This window comes from Vespula vulgaris, chromosome 1 (genome assembly GCF_905475345.1).
Source record: "Vespula vulgaris chromosome 1, iyVesVulg1.1, whole genome shotgun sequence".
Classification (NCBI taxonomy): Eukaryota; Metazoa; Arthropoda; class Insecta; order Hymenoptera; family Vespidae; genus Vespula; species Vespula vulgaris.
The window spans coordinates 17136558-17153816 of record NC_066586.1 but is presented as its reverse complement, the minus strand read 5'-3'; the positions used below and the strand labels follow the sequence as shown (position 1 = coordinate 17153816).

The 17259-nt window shown below is 34.5% G+C and overlaps 1 protein-coding gene across 13 annotated transcripts in view; it reads right to left on the bottom strand.

The window, feature by feature from the left end:
* Positions 1 to 103: 103 nt before the first annotated feature.
* The window catches only part of LOC127068418 (afadin), a 48592-nt gene continuing 31436 nt past the window's right edge, over positions 104 to 17259 (bottom strand). For 6 of the 13 annotated variants that reach the window (XM_051004611.1, XM_051004622.1, XM_051004601.1 and 3 more), the window contains 20 exons: positions 16900 to 17194; positions 16139 to 16257; positions 15365 to 15628; positions 14809 to 15088; positions 13891 to 14547; positions 13535 to 13783; positions 13307 to 13447; positions 13166 to 13231; positions 12988 to 13061; positions 12788 to 12906; positions 12355 to 12528; positions 8715 to 8813; positions 8084 to 8222; positions 7754 to 7990; positions 6771 to 7634; positions 6551 to 6680; positions 5611 to 6490; positions 5245 to 5507; positions 4241 to 4353; positions 104 to 4120 (listed from right to left, as the gene is read on the bottom strand). In XM_051004611.1, the coding sequence (XP_050860568.1) occupies positions 3898 to 4120; positions 4241 to 4353; positions 5245 to 5507; positions 5611 to 6490; positions 6551 to 6680; positions 6771 to 7634; positions 7754 to 7990; positions 8084 to 8222; positions 8715 to 8813; positions 12355 to 12528; positions 12788 to 12906; positions 12988 to 13061; positions 13166 to 13231; positions 13307 to 13447; positions 13535 to 13783; positions 13891 to 14547; positions 14809 to 15088; positions 15365 to 15628; positions 16139 to 16257; positions 16900 to 17194 (5386 nt within the window). In that variant the 3' untranslated portion in view covers positions 104 to 3897. The other 7 variants (XM_051004640.1, XM_051004711.1, XM_051004650.1 and 4 more) reach the window with 6 other exon arrangements.

The following is a 17259-nucleotide window of genomic DNA, read 5'->3' as shown; positions in this document are numbered from 1 at the left end:
TTGAATGCATAAGTCTAATATTTTTTTTCATGTTATGTATTTTGGATTATTTAATACAAAAAAGAAGAGAAGAAAAAGAAATTCAAGAAAAAGAAAAAGTAAATACATGGAACATATTGCCTGCTGATATGACGTTTATTTCTTCGTCAATGATAGTATATCATCTCTGTAATATATTGACATAATACAGTAATTAAAAAATATAGTCCGTTTTCTAAAGGTGCAATCAGTAATGTAGGTAAAATGTAATAATGCTAGTTAAACGTTTATGATCGTTGTGTGTGACCGTAACTCGATATATAATTAGACCAAACGCTACGACTCCACTGTAATTGAATAAAATGTTATTACAAAATACAAAGTGCAAATACTATTTATACGTGCATGTATATCTTACGCACGCAAAGGAGGGAATTTGTTTCTTTTATTCGTTAAATAGTTGCACAACTTGAATATATTTTTTGTTATTTTTTTTTTTAGTGTCTTGTGAAATTTCACTTTTGCAAATCCTATGTAAATAATAACAAGATGTCCAGCCTAAAACACTTGTCAAAAAACATTGCCCATTATTAATAGAATTATTCGGAATAAAAAGTCGAATATAAAGAAAACTCAGAATTGAAAATGAATAGTGATAATCGTTACATCAACTTAACTGCTGTGTTAAACTAAATTACATAGTCCTTTTTTTCATTGACCTAAAGTTAACCGAATGTATGTGAATTATCTATATAGGTAAAAATCATTCTACTAATCACGTACTTGTATATTATTTAAAGACACATGGGCAATACAGGATCGAGAACGAACATATATCACTATCTTAACGATATATGGCTGTATAAAGAGCTGAAGGTCCGTATTCGAAGCGTGCTAACAGATTGCTCGGTGTTAGAGCATTTGTTTATTTTCAAAAAATATTTCATTTCATAAATCTTTACACTAACGCTCGGAATACGGGCCGAAACCTAGATCCTAAACAAACACATTCAAGTATTTTTTCTTGAAGTTACAACCGAACAATCTAAACGCATAGAATTACATTGGTTCGATTGCCTTCTTAACAAAATTTCTTAATGAGCTGCACGACATATCACGGTCAGTTTTTAAAAATCTAAAATGTACTAAAAAGAAAATAATAATAATAATAATAATAATAATAATAATAATAATAATAATAATAATAATAATAATAATAAACATAAAAAAATACTTTTTGCAAACTTAAATAAACGCCGGAAGAGTCGTATCTATCTCGGTGAAAACTGCAAACGATATTTCGCATTAATTGCGTACAACAATTATTTTCAAAACACTAACACGATCGTTGTAATCGATTAAATTGGCCGAACTATTTCGTTGAATAATTCCTTTAAAGTCTTGTTCAAAGAATATTTTCATAGAGTCATATCTTTTCTTCAATATACACTTATATAAGTACCTTCTTCTGTTCTGTCCCGAAATATATATATTTCATAGGAACGTTTTTATAATGTTATTATTAATAATATATAAGATATTTTTTATATATCAGAACAAGAGAACAAGAGATGATTTTGTATGTCCTTTTTAAAGATTCCAAAGGTACAAGAATACATAGCATATACGTACAGAGATATGACGTCGTACGTAATACATGAAATTTATATTTTGAGAAATAATTGTTTAAATACAAGGAATATTATATACCAGCAAGTATGTATATTCGACTCGACCGGTCGTTACTTGCCAGATTAACAGTCATTAACGCGTTCTTTTTTTTTTTCTTTTTTTTTTCTTTTTTTCTTTTTTTCTTTTAACTACTAATATTGCTATGTGTTTTGTTTTGTAAGATTTATCAAACTAAAGTTTGCAGGAAACTCTTATTAAAATGTGACTCTTCCACGATCCTTATATTTCGGTACAGTGATCGAATCTCTCGAAGTCTGTGGACATTCTAAATGAAACGTAAATATTTTACGTTATTTTTATGTAATATAACTAAAGTTATTTTTTACATTTCTTTCAATACATAAATCTGTACTATAATGAAATAAACATTCGTTTATATATAATAAATATATAAACAAGATTAATAAAACAATGATCAATTTATAATATAACAAAATAAACTTCAATAGATTTCATGAATGTTCACAGACATGTTGAACAACTTTACACTGTCTTCTCACGTTATAAAGATTATCTTATTGTAATCTTTATTAATTCTCTACAATACTAAGCTATACGATTTCTTCAAAACGTTTAAAGAACTTTTGATGCCTGTACACAAATGTGTGTATGTGTGTGTGTATATATATATAAGAGTTACTTGTAATTTGTTTTTTTTTTCTTTATAAATTTCTACATTTTAGACAATATGATTCACATTTCTACTGATTAGTATTCAGATATTTTAGTGTTGTTCCGTAACTCTCTTGCACAATATATTACAAAACCATAGATGCGTATTTTGTTTGCCATCACCTACAACTTAGAGGTGAACGACCCTTCGTCGAACGCATGAACAATTTCATAACACTTATTTCGTTTTGCTTGCTTTCTTTGCGATCTTATAGGCTCTTATAAATATATTTATATATTTATATATATATATATATATATATATATATATAAATATATATATATATAAATATTGTACAAGCATATTCGGTTCTTATATAGAGTATTATTACGATTACCTATATAATTTGCTTTATTAAAGCTATGTACGCGCGCTTTTCTTTGTGTATTTTGTACAGTACTCACACATTAAAATTGCTATGCAGTAGTTTAATGAAAAAGAAGAAGAAAAAGAGAGAAAGAAGAAATATAATATGACGAAGTTGATATTCGCGCTTTTTTTCATGCACACACCCACACACGCAACACACATACAAAACACATGCACCCACGCATACATACAGATGTATATAAATATAAATATCAAACAATAGAAGCAACGGACGGCTATGTTCAGCCTATGTACAATCATGTGAGGTACATTCTGATTGGTTCATTGAAATGTCACCGACCAAGAATTACTCTTTAATGAGTTTTTGTTTTCTTTCTGTATATTTTCAAAAGCTACATCTTAAATACTATATCCTCATAAAATATTAGAATTAAGTTGGTCCACCGAAGAGACGGCATAACGAATGTAGTGTATTATCGTCGACAAATAGTTTTAAGACTTTAAAATATGCCTGCCAAATTCTATCATTCTATCGACGATCAACATAGACAATATTATTTCATTTTCATTCAAAACTTGATCCCGATAAATATATTCATCGACATAATCAGCTTCTATCTCATATATATATATATTTATATATACAGATTGTACCAAAAGTTTCTAGATGATTTTAAAAATTAATTACCCTTTGCAGAAATTTTGTTAGATTTGCGATTTAGACTTGTCGTTTTAAAAGCTACGTTCATAGTTTTACAATCTGAAAAAAAAAGGAAAAGATTATTGTAAAAATTCTCGAAAAAGAATAATCGATCTTCGTGATCACTCAAGAACTTTTGGTTCATTCCGTATAATAATTTCTATCGTTTGATTTCTTTTAAACTCTTAAATCATTGAATATTTAAGAATTTTTATATATATATGTGTGTGTGTGTATGTGTGTCTATTAGAGACGAAAAATACGATAACGATATTGTAATATAATCTTTTTTTTTTTTAGAATTAAGGCATCCCTAAAAATGTCGAGATGAAACTGTTGTTTTCTTTTCTATGTTCCCTCGTTTTCATTTTAAATATGTATAAGCTTTATAAAGAGATATATAGAATGGCTCTTCTCTTAATTGATGATTCATGATCAAGCAACGAAGTTGGATCATAACTACAAGTTATGTAGTATACACTTCCGTAAATAGTTATAAGAAAAGGACGAAATTATTTTACACTTAGCCTTTCGTAGTATTGTTATTAGGACTAAGAGGACCACCGATGTTATCAATTTCACGCTGAGCTCGAGATATTTTCACTTTGTCCCTCGGTGTACCATCCTCTCCAGTTTCCATAGCAAACATCTTCATTTTTTCTTTGAAACTGAGCTTCTCGGGTACCGCACCCATTTGCAAATTTTGTTGTTTTTGTTTTTCAGCGAGACGTTTCTGTCGTGGATCTCTAAAAAAATATAAAATAATAATAATAATAATAATAATAATAATAATAATAATAATAATAATAATAATAATAAAATTATCTTTAATAACATTGACAAAATTGAATTTTGGCAAAACTAACTTGTATACTTCTTGTGCACCGATCACACCGGGTGTAGCGCTAACAAATGGAACGCCAGGACCTTCCGGAGATTTTGGAGACGCTAATAAATTTTCAGCATCGTTGATAAAATTCTGAAAACAAAATGGAGAGAGAAAGAGAGATAAAAATTGTTATTTTAAATAGATCAAATATTTCTCGTTGGATAATCAAAAGGTTAACAATGCCTATACAAATATTACTCGGCAAATGCACAATTTCGTATCATCAACAAGCCAAATTGCAAACATAAAAAATGTATGCACAATACATGTAAATAGCAGCGAATGAGATGTATTTATAACATCGAAGATATAGATAAATATACAATGAATCGAAATATATTAAAAGCGTTAACTTACAAATGATGATTGCGCGAATGTATTACTGGTATATAATTTGAAAAGTGTGTTCCATGCAAAACTGCAAACGATATATATATATATATATATATATATATATATATATATATTTATGGCAAATCACAGCGTAATAGTGTTATATATGTATGTATACCTTACGTTGACATCTGCCAATGGGTTGCATTACGAGAGAATATATATGCATGTTTAATGAGTAATATCTTGTGTTATATCGTGTAAAATAATTTTTAGATATTAAGCAGGACCTATACAAGTTACAATATTCTTGTGTATATTGCTAAAGCTAATTAATAGAATTAATTCATGTCTAAAAAACGTGTATTTTTACGTGTCATAATATTATTTAAATATGTGCTCTTTTTATCTCTCGTTTGGGGTGCATAAGCATATTTTAGTGCCAAATCAAATCAGAGTGATCGATTGTTTGCAAATTTCTTCATACCCTATGTGTTTTATTATTTTTTGTAAAAACGAATCTATATTTTCTTCTCTTTTTTTTTTTTTTTTTAATGTGATTTAAACATCATCAAACTCGCGTATATCTGCTTATAGATAAAAGATATGGCTTTATATTTGATTAATTTAGAAAATAAGAGATCTTACATTAGGGTCTTCTCTAATAGTGACCATGCCCATCGAGGACGAAGTATTTAAATTTCCAGACATGACATTGCGTGGCGTTGTTTCAGTGTTTGCGTTTGGATCGTGAAAAGAAACCCTTTTAATCGTCGAAGATGTTAGAGGTGTTAAGGCAATGTTTGAAGAAGTCGAACTGTTCGACCTAAGTGCACTTTGTTGAGACATCACTGCATAACTAGATCCACGTTCTGGTGGTGGAGGTGCATCGGTATTTCCATTTTGTAAAGCTATATAGAAAATAATCATTTTTTGTTTAGTCAAAGCAGATAAAAATAAATCACGTGTGTGTATGTGAGCGTATGTATGCGCGCGTACATGCATTTTACTTACACGGCGACGTGTTAGGTCCATTGATAACTAAATTGTCTAATCTTAGCATATTTGGATGCAATGCTTGTTGATTCCTATAATGTTGCATATGTTGTTGCTGTTGTTTATATAACTGCTGAATATGTTGTTGTTGTTGCTGCTGCTGCTGCTGCTGTTGTTGTTGTTGCTGTTGTTGCTGTTGCTGCTGTTGTTGTTGTTGTTGATGCCTATTTTCTTCTTCTCTTTGTCTTTGATTCTCATCGAATTCTTTCCTTCTGATTTCTTCTATTCGACGTTGTTGCGTTTCTCTTTCTTCATTATTTTGAGACATTGCAGTTGTATACGTTTTTTGAATACTTCCAATATGAGACAAAGACGAACTATAATTTGACGAGCTAGATAATTGTACTGTATTATTTTGAGATTGATTGGTATGCTGTTGTGGTTGCTGTTGTTGTGGTTGTGGTTGCTGCTGTTGCTGTTGTTGTAAATACAGTAAACCGGAATTATCATTTTGTACTAAGCACGAATTTGCAGCAGCATTCGGAGAGAGTGGACTATTAACAGTTTGCGACGTAGGTGGGGTACCTCTTATCGATTGATTATTTACGTTTGCTCTTGACAACGTATGTTGTTGATTTGCTGTGCTCGTTCTTTCTTGAGAATTAGCTACACTCAATAAACCTTGAGCCTGTGGTATACTTTCGGTATCAATGTCATTACATTCGTCGTCGTCGTCCTGTTGATTGGCAGCTTCTTCTGCTCTTTTTTGGAAATCTCGTTCCAATTGAAGAGCACGTAACTGTTCGTCTTGTTGAGGAGTTCGGTGAGGCAAAGCACTTAATTCCGCAATTTGTTGATCGCGCCATTGTCTAGCTGCTTCTCTTCTACGAGCTTGTTCCTATAATATTTTAATTTTATAACCGTGTGATATTTTTATAAAAAAAATTCTTTAACATACCTTTTCACGTTCTTCACGTTGCCAAGGATTACTGGCACTATATTGATATTGTCGAGGTTGTTGCATCGTCCCTGTTCCACTTGCTGGATAATAACCACCTCTCGGTGGGTCTTGCATACTTGCTGTATACCTAAAATATTGTTATATCGAATATTGTTATATATTTTAAATAAGGTTTCTTTCACATCGGCTAAATAAATAACGTTAAATAGTAAAATACCTCGAATCTGCTTGATTATTATACAACGGATGAGTTAACGTATTGGGTGGTGGTGGTGGTGGACTTTCCCTATACCCATCTTCAGGAAGAGCAGGTCTTGCTGGTGGAACTTCAGTAGTACTAAAAGAATTTCCTTCGACGTTATCTTGAATCACAGTAGTATTGTCATTTGAATACTGATCGTTTCGTAGATCAGATGGTCCATGAGTATAATGTGATCCATTCTGGGAAGTCATATATTGACGATTATGATCATAATGGGATCTAGTAGAATCTTGAACTGCGAGAGATTCCTTTCCAGATTCAATAGTTGGTACATGACGAGATGGTTCTGTCTTTCCTTTGGACGCTAGTCCGTATTGATTTATACCAGCAGTCGGATGTTTGTTACATTGACCATATTGAGAATAAGCAGCAGCAACATCAGGATGACCATAAGTTGGTCCCATTTGTTGTCTCGTTGCTGAGGTTGTTGCTAAATTAGGTGTAGAACCCAATGGTCTTGAAACAAGAGCACGAGCAGGTACAATACCAGCTGTTTGATTAGCATTTGCCGGTCTCATGTTATATGTATTTGGTCTATACTGATTAATCATCGGTGCACCACCACGTAATTCGCGTCTTCTAACTTCTTCCTGCATTTCTTGAAGCTTAGCTTCCTGACGTATTATATCTCGCGAGGATTGCGATCTAGGAGGAACTACGTTTTGATGTTGCATCTGATTACCGGAATAACCTTGTTGTTGAGTTTGAGGAATATGAGCAGATATCGGTCTATCTCTTCCCTGATTCAATTCTTGCGCAGGCGGCCGATTCAAAGAGTTTTGCGATCCTCTTGAGCTTCGTTGCGTGTGTAAAGTATTCCTAAAATAAGCTGATATGAGGCATCGAATTTGTCGATGATTTCAAGGGCACCGTACGTCTTCAATGGATTAGAATTATTAATCCAAAAGCCAGATGAGAAAAGTTATCGGAGTTTATACCTCTCCTCCATGTGTTGCTGCGATAAACTTGGCTGCTGTTGTTTCCCTGTAGAATCCTGATTTCTATAAACGCTCAAGTTCTGATAGAATCTTTCAGCCTCGTTATTTTGTAAATTATTTTGGAAAGATCCATGAGGTTGATTCGGATTTAAGTTTGGTGAGGATTGTTGCCTGCTAACCAAACCAGTCGGAGGTAATGCCCCAATTCTCGTTGGATCGTGCAAGTTATGGCTCGATCTAGAAAAAAAAAGAACAATTTCACGTGTACACATATATCTATATTTATGCCACGACAAACGTATCAAAGAAAATTCATCAAGATCATTTTACCTAGAGCGTAGGCAAGAAGCTCCGTTCATTGCAGGCATCGGTGATGGTTGAACCGGTGGTGTAACGCTATTACTCGACGATGCTCTGCTATAACCCGGGTTGAATATTTCATGTTGTTGTTTCCCTTCGGCACCCATATCTACATCACAATCTTATGAATTAATCTCAGAATAAAAATGTATCAACGAGTGAAAAGTAATATTCGTATTTTATTACAACCGATCGAAATCATTTCATTTTCGTTTTTATTAATATAAATGATTTGATAAGACTTGTCTCTATGTGGTCCGATGCTTTAATATGTAATTGTGATAAGCAGTATGAAATAGTGTAGAGATAAAAAGCCAAGTGTATGACTCAGAGCGATTATGCAAATGATCAAGACACATTTTCCTGAGTTGGTTCTATCTCAAAAGAACAAAAAGCATTGATCGTTGAACCAAGAGTAAGCAAATTTGCAAAGCGAATAAAAATAATCGACAACGATCCTGTCCCAACGTTTAGATTTTCGAATAAATTTGCTAGAATCAAACGAATAGATCTTTAATCTTTCGTTAATATAATTTCGAATGATTTATAAAAGAGAAATTTTGGACAATCCTTCTGTAGAACCACGTCAGGGATTACTTACTGTGCAAAGCTGGGACGGACTTGCTGCTATGAATTTGTTGGGGAATCGTTTCACGTCCAAGTCTAGATGAAAGATCACGTTCGCTCATGCGGCGAGGCCCTGCGATAGCACAAGATGCACAAACAAAACATTATTACGAATTAACACAACAGCATAGCACATTTTGCTCGTAGCACATGATATTATTAACGTAAACTTGTTACATGCATCTATACATGCGACTAAAACATATTCGTTTTTTTTTATTCTTTTTCATTTTCTTTGCCCATATAGAAAACTATAGTTACAGAAAGAGCGTATTATTTCTTTATCTTTAATTGTATCGTTGTGTTTATCCTTGTTGTTACATGTCATACTGTACCATCTTACAAATGTTATTATTTATAAAATGAAATAAGTATGATATGCTTCACGTCAGGTCATTTTACTGTTATATTATACATACATAAGTATATACATATATACACGTATGCATATACATATATATATATATATATATATATATATATATATATATATATATATATGAGCATGACTCGTTAATAAATGGAAAATGGTTTTAGATAAAAGCATTCGATGTAAACGATATGTAAACGTTTCGTAGCATCACACAAAAGGCTCAAACGATTATAATTATAGGACTAATCCTAAACAGTGAGAAGAAGAGATTCTAATTTCTTTAATTTTCATGCAAGTGTCTTCAGAACGTACGATGCATGTCTTATGCAATATACAAGACAGAATGCAGATGCACTATGAAAAAAGCGAACGCATTTTGTATTATTGCTGGACGAATAATATTAATCAAAATAAATTCATAAATTCAATATATAAAACCTGGAATAATTAAAAATGTTAACAAAAATATGTAAATAATATATATTTATAAAAAAAAAATGGAAGGAACGGGATAAGTTATACGAGTTTGATGTATCGTTTTCAGAGATTAAAAGAAAGAAGAAATTAATCATAAAAAGCAATCTGTAGTTCTTTAACGTAAAACCAAGGGGAGGAAAGTGCAATAACTGTATCGAAACGGAAGACAACATAAATCCTATGAACGATGTAATTTGTGCCTGCTTACGCGAAGCGGAACCGATTTCCAACGATGGAAATACGTGAATATCTCGTTTCTCCTTTCTTGATGATCTGGACGTTGATTTAGATCGCGAGATGTCCGGGTCACTTTTTGATTTTTCGACGATATTAAAGCAATTATGGGCAATAGAACGTGCCGATTTAGAATTTGTTTTGCACGTTCGACTAAGATACAAATTACCTTCGATGTCTATCGTCGTTGTAGTATCACCGACGACACGAAGATCATCTTTAGATCTTTTTTTTTGAAAAGACGCAGGACCGCACGTAGTCGAACGACTACGACGACCTTGATTAAATTTTTTCGACATTTGATTATAGTCATCTTGAGAGATATTGTTTTTATGAATCATCTCTTGACTCTTCGACAATCGTCGTCCATTTAATAACGGCGTTTGACATTTTTTCGAATGAACATCGCTCTTCTCACTTTGCAAATTTTCCCAACTGAACGATAACTTCGACGATCGTGAAAGAGACGAATTAGAATTGAGATCATTCGGGCTTCCTATAGATCCCCCCTTTTTTTCTTCTTCCTTCTTTCCAATTGATAAGGTACCGTGAACCGTAAAATTGCCGTCATTATCGTGATGATGTTTTATTAAACGTAGATAGAGCATAGCGGTAGCTTTCTTCGAGATATCTGGTGCTGAAACTACTCTGTTAGAACGCGCTGGGAAAAGGAAATATTTTTTAAGAGCTGGACTCAAATTAATTCCATCGTGTTTCATTCCATCCGAGGATGATAATTCTTTGAGAGAACAACATCTTCCTAGCTTGCAAACTCCATGTTTTTTACGTTTCATTTCTTCTTTCTTAGATGAATTGTTATTTAAAGATTCAGCGTTCGACGATGCCGACGACGACGACGACGACGACGAGGACTTTCGAGATTTTTTCGACGTCTCCATATCTGATTCAGTATTACTAATTATCGATTTATTATTAAACGATTTAGAACAGGATGTCTCTGAATTATCTACGGAATCGGCTATTTGATTTTCTTGAGGTAAACACAAAGGTGCATCGGCATTGTCCAGATTAGAAAATTCTTTAATTTGTTCTATTATATGTTGTTGCTCTGCTATAGAGAGTTTTTTTTTTTTACCTTTAATCGTCACACTTCCATCATTGTTCGCATCTTCCGTAATCATATTGACGTCGTCCATATAAACGCTATATTTTCTTTCAGGCGACACTTGAGTACTCTTGTCCTCGTAACACAAGTCAGGTTCCGATTTGAACATTTTACAATTCGCAGATTCTCGTACCTCGGTCGTTGAACTTCTCGGTGATATTATGTCTGGCTCAGATGCGAATTGTCTGGACCGTGTCAATTTCATAGAGTTCATTTTGATCAATCCACCGTCACCTAACGCTGAGAAATGTTTAGCCAAGGTCGCTACCCTTCCGCAACCCAAACGTACTTCGTCAGGTGATTTCCAAAATTTGCCAGTGCTCGACGTGTCACTGGAAACCGCGTCGTCGTTCATTCCACTCAAATCAAGAATTAATTCGGGCGTTAAAATTTCGTCGTCCTTCGTAATTAATTCAGAGGTACTCAATTCCTGTTCGTCGTTTTGATCCGTTGTATCGGTAAATACGTTGGAATAATTCTCATCGTCGTTATCGCTGTTACTATCGATTTCGTTGGACGATAATTTCTTCGACGATAAGCTAAGTTTCGGGGAATCATCGACCTGGCTCGTTTGACTTTCGATACTTTTTCTTGATTTTAAGGAACATTGACAAACCGTGCATTCTTGTTTCGATATGATGCCAGATATTTCTACTCGTGCCCCTAATTCATGGGTATGATCAGTAGCTTTACATTCGCCGGAGAAAGAAAATAAATCGTTACAAGATTTTTTATTATTTATTGGCTCGTCTTGCGAAGTATCACCGGACAAAACGTTATGCTCCTCCTTTCCATTCTTACGTTCCTCGTTATCTTCAGATTCCTCGTAAGCATCAGGATAATTGTCATCAATCTGATCGATGTAAGGAATAGAATCGAAACATTCCTCACCGAATGGAATCGACGACGAAGACGACGCATTAGGAGTCTCATCGACTCTTCTTTTCACGTAATTATCTCCATGAAATGGACAAGTCCAATGATCCTGAATCGTATGATCTTCGTTCTTATCAATTTGTTTAAAAGTTAACCCGGACATATTCTCATCTCGATGTTCACACGTTGCTGGTACGATAGCATCAATGGGAAACTCGAAACTATTTTTCATTTCGTGAGGACACTGTCTTCGAAAATTACAAGGTATTGATAATTGTATTCCTTCCGATTCCTGGATTATAGGAATCGTTGATAAATTATGCCAATTTCCCGGTGGCATTCGTTCTTCGTTAAACCTGTCGGCCATATCTCTGACCGGATAAACGGATGCCGATCGCGTCTTGACGAAATTATTACGCCATTGATGCGGATTCTGCGTTAATGGATAAGAGGGCGAAGGACTGAGAGAGCAACGCTCGTATTCGTTAAGGTACAAGTTCGTTTTGGGAAGTTGTGAAGCGGTCGCACCTGGTAATGTGGATTGTTCTACGTCCCAGCCAACGTAATGTTCTTGAGGAGGAGCACCCTGCAATGGTACGGACAAGAGATTGCCCATCGAGTGTGACGTAGATGGTGGCACGGACACTTCCGGAGGTCTAGCGGGGGTTTTTATGTGTTCTGACTTTGGCCTGGCCTTATGTGCTGCTCCAAACAATAGGTTAGTTAAGCGTTAGTCAAGCTTTTGAGTACATAAGCAAAGCGATTGTTGATTTTTCTTTTTTTTTTTTTTTTACATTTTAGTGTGGATATTTGATATCAATATATATATATATATATATAAAAGAGGACGTTTAATTAAGTTTATTTTGTTACATTAAATCATAGATCGTACGACGTAGTTGTTTGGACGCACCGTTCCCTTCGAGTTAATCAGTAGATTATTAAATGTTAACATACATACCCCTCGTCATTATAGGAGATGGTTGAGATAATAAAGTAGCAAGTCCATGATATATCGCGCCTTGTTTAGCAACTTCCAACGTCACTGTTGGTCCCGTACGAACTAGATACTCCGCAGCTCTATTATGTAATAGAATAAATATAAAGTGAAATGAAAGAAATAATTCGATGTTTAGAATTAAATATGACTTTTAAACTAACTTTTCTTGCGTTATCCCTACTAAACTTTGTCCGTCTACTTTAAGTAATTGATCACCAGCAGCTAGTCTTCCGTCCTAAAAATACGATATATATGTATATAAAAGAAAGAAAAAGAAAATTAGAAATCCGATGATTTTTTTTAAGGATAAAAAAGCAGATCGACGAATTAAATATTTACCGCGTCTGCTGCACCACCGGCAACAACACTTTTGATGTAAATGCCTAATCTATCTTGACCAGCACCCTGCGTAATAAATTTTCATAATTGAAGCTTACTGATCTATTGATAAGTCTTATTAGTCTTATAAATACATCATACCTTGGCAGCAACGATACTCAAACCCATACCATTGGTCGACTTATGTAATTTTATGATATGTATTTCTGGTTGACCTTGGTTTTGTCCAACGTGCCCAGTATAACCACCTGATCTATTACTCATTGCACTTGGACTACGAAGCTATGAATAAAAGTCATCTTTATACGATTATGCGAGAGATAAACAAATATGAATAACAAGATGATAACGAATGAAAAAGATACAAACGTTTGTATGATGATCTATCATATATATAGTCCAGTAACCACTACTAGTAGGTTGAGGTGCCATTCGACAGAAACCTTCTTGTTGCAAGGGTGCTAGAAATTCAACCAATCCCGGTGGCACACCTCTTATTACCTCGCAACTGTAACCATCCTCTGGCAGTAGTAATGCTAACGCCAATGTTGATTCTTCTTCCAAACGTATTTCACGTCCGTCGGCACGTGCAAGAGTATCAGCGACACTTTCGGCTACCTACATATAACAAAACGTGTTTACCAAGACGCTCTGTAACAAGTTATACGGTAAAAAAAAAAAGTAAACTCATTTCTCTGAAATAAATATCTAACAAAAACACATACTCTGACGACATTTTCAATAAGCTCGGCAGGAAGTCGTGGCTCGTCGGCAGCCGGTTGATATTTTTGCAACAAAGCTCTGACCTGTAACGAATTCAATTTGAAACAGGTAGAACTCAATGTAGCCAATTCTTCGGCGTTATATTTCGGTGCTTGGAGAAGATGCGTAGCTTGCATGATCGTAGCCAAATGACATTGACTGGCTAATTCAAGGCCTTGTCTCTCAGCCCAAGTTTCTAAAGCGTTCAATCTTGCTTTTAACCTTCGACCAAACCATCGGACACAGAGATTCCCATTCGAAACTAAAGCGTTGAAAGCGATTGCGTTGATCGCGTGAAAAAGGTGACTAAACAATTGGATAGTCAGTGCTGCGTTAACTCGACAACGTCTTAAGAGAGCCATCGTATTGGAGAATATTTGTAGAACGCCAGCTTCCTTAGCGGGCTCATCAGCGTCCGCCATGAATTGTGACATCGCTGGTGTCAATTCAAGGGAAACGCAATGTACCAAAGATGCGAATGCAGCATGAACGGCATCGGCTAGAATATCTTGAGCTCTCGTTGAAAATGCACCAACGTGACGGTCGCTTTTTAACATGTGCAATAATTCAGAACCATTTGCGAGCCAGAACGCCAACGAAGACGCATCCATATATCTTTCCTATATATATACACAAATAAATACAAATTAGTAGTAGTTAGTTAGTTATATTCAAAAGGATCTTAATAAATCTTAATGGATCTATCATTAAACTGTAATAAATATAAATCTATTCTGTTTTTGTTTTCTCTTCAGACTAAATTAGCAACACACGTGTATATGTTTTTAAATTGTATAAGACAAATGTATACTTGGACAATTTTTTTTTTTTTTTTTTATACAATTAAATTTAGAAGAAAAAAGAAATACAAAATATTTTACCTGAATCACCCCTTGTATCATCAAGGCAATATTCGCAAGCATCACAGTCAAACGGTGTGCCCTTTCCGTAGGTTGTAATTCCGGTCTGTAATGAGTGCTGGCACGATATCTAGCAGCCAAATAAAGAGTATAAGTCGGTGCGAGTTTGAACTGCGGCGCTGAGGGATCTACGTCGGTGATGACAGCACGTAGAAACGCTTCCTCCGTATCTTCTAAAAATTCCAATACTGCTGGTAGAATAGGGTCCGTTCCTCGTGGTTGATTATCGTATTGGGGATGCCTATTGATACATTAAATATAATTTCGTTCATACAATTGATCATTGTATAAAAAATATATGTATATATATAAAAGAAAAAAAAAAATTCGTGTACAGCTAAAAATCTCTAAGCAACGGCAGATTGCAAAACGATTAGATTTCAGTGTAATCAAAGGTGAAATTTTGTTCTTCTTTTAAATCGTCCGTTTAAATCGATTTCAATGAGAATTAGAAAGCTAGCAGCTAATAACATGTCCTAACGGATCAATCAATCTAAACGTTCGCCGTCCAGGTTACCTGTTGCCATCTCTACTACTCGTTAAGCTCGCCGTTTCCACATTGCCATCCAGGTCGAAGGTCGTTTCATAATTGTGAGTCACTTCGGGTGCGTGAGTACCGTGCGTGGGACTACGCGATGTGCTAGCTGCCGTAGATTTAGTGGGACTTGGAGGATTCGAAGTTTGACCAGGACTTTGAGCATGTCCAGCACCGTTTGGGGATCCAGAACCTGATCTGTACTTGTCCGAATTTGCTTCTTGGCTGGTAGCATCTGGCGATCGTCTACGATAGACAAGCCACGGCGCGTGCGAAAGACAAAGAAAAAAAGCAAAACTAAAAAAATGGACTAAGCGCGAAGAACATAAATGAAACGGAACAACTTATACGTGATATGCGTGGACGAAGCGATCTATAACTAAAGAAAACAATCTAAAGCAAACGATGCTTGTAGTGAGAGACTCGAGCTATACTCGAAGTATCTATATCTAATACAGTGCTTCTCAAAGATAGTTATTTAATCTTTCAATTATTGTTAATCTTTCTTAAAATTATTTTGATAAGAGACAAGGAGATCGTTACAATTTTTTTGTTCGTGTGTATTAATTTTTTTCTCTCTCTATCTCTCTCTCTCTCTCTCTCTGTATCCCCTATACGTTATAGAAATTCAAAATGAAATGTATTAGATGGAACTTAGAGTTCGTAAATCATACTTTGAGAAGCACCGATCTAATCTATCGGTATTAGTATAAGTGTATGCAAGAAGAGGACTCGTAAATCTATCGTTCGACTCACCGGTCGTATGCGTACTCGATCTGTCTGTTAGAGTCATGACGTTGCCTGATACGGTCGTCGGGCGCGGGGTCGATGAATCTGAAGGTATGCATTCTTCCGAACTTGATGATAGCTCCATTCTAAACACAGAGAGATATAGATATATATATATATATGTATATATGTATATAAAAGATATATAGAAACGTTCTCTCTATATAACGCCACATGTATCTCAATTATTTCATTTTTTAAAGTTAGACAATCTTTCTTGAGATCTTCAGAAATGAAAGACATCTTTTCTTTTTCTTTCTTTCTTTCTTTCTTTCTTTTTTTTCTATCTCTGACACAAAGTTCTTCATTACAGGTAGACTTCTATTCTTAGAAGACATTGATTTCCTTTTTTGTATAGTTCCCTTGAGAGAAACAACAGTTTAACAGTACTTGATACTTTATATTTTCTTTTCTTTTCTTTTTTTTTTCTTTCCCTTTCTTTACTTTTCTCTTCATTTTTTCCCCCTTTTGCTTTCTTTCTTTCTTTTTTATTTTTATTTCAAGAGTTCTTTTTATCGACCAACTCAAAAGAACTGTTTTGATAACTTCCAACAGACTCTACCATTCATGGTTATATTTTTTGTAGACACATTCTATGACTATCTCAGTAAATATAAGATTGACTGAAGAATTAAAACAAAATTCTCTCTTTCATTAATTAACGTTCCAACAACGATGACCTAGCTTACGATTAATGATTCCATCGAGATGCAACAGAAAACACGTACTTGAAGTATGGTAGTCTGATGTATTCGTTGATTGTTCACAAAAGTATGAGCGTCCCTTGAGCATGGCGTCAGAGTGACGATATTTTCCGTAAACGCTATAACACAGTGCCTTGGCATAACGGTAGGTCCACTGAGAGTTAAAGTTTGAGATTGCACGCCTTGCGGACCGAAGGGTCGTTCCGACCCAACTTCCGTCACATTTGGTTGCAAACGATACCTGACACCCGCTCCGTTAGGAATATCAGTACCGTCTGGATTAAGTTCCAATAAAAATGGTAGTCTCTCATCTTCATATCTAAGAATTAAGGGTTAAGATATATCACAAAGAAATTTTCTAAAGGAATAATAATTTTTCAACAA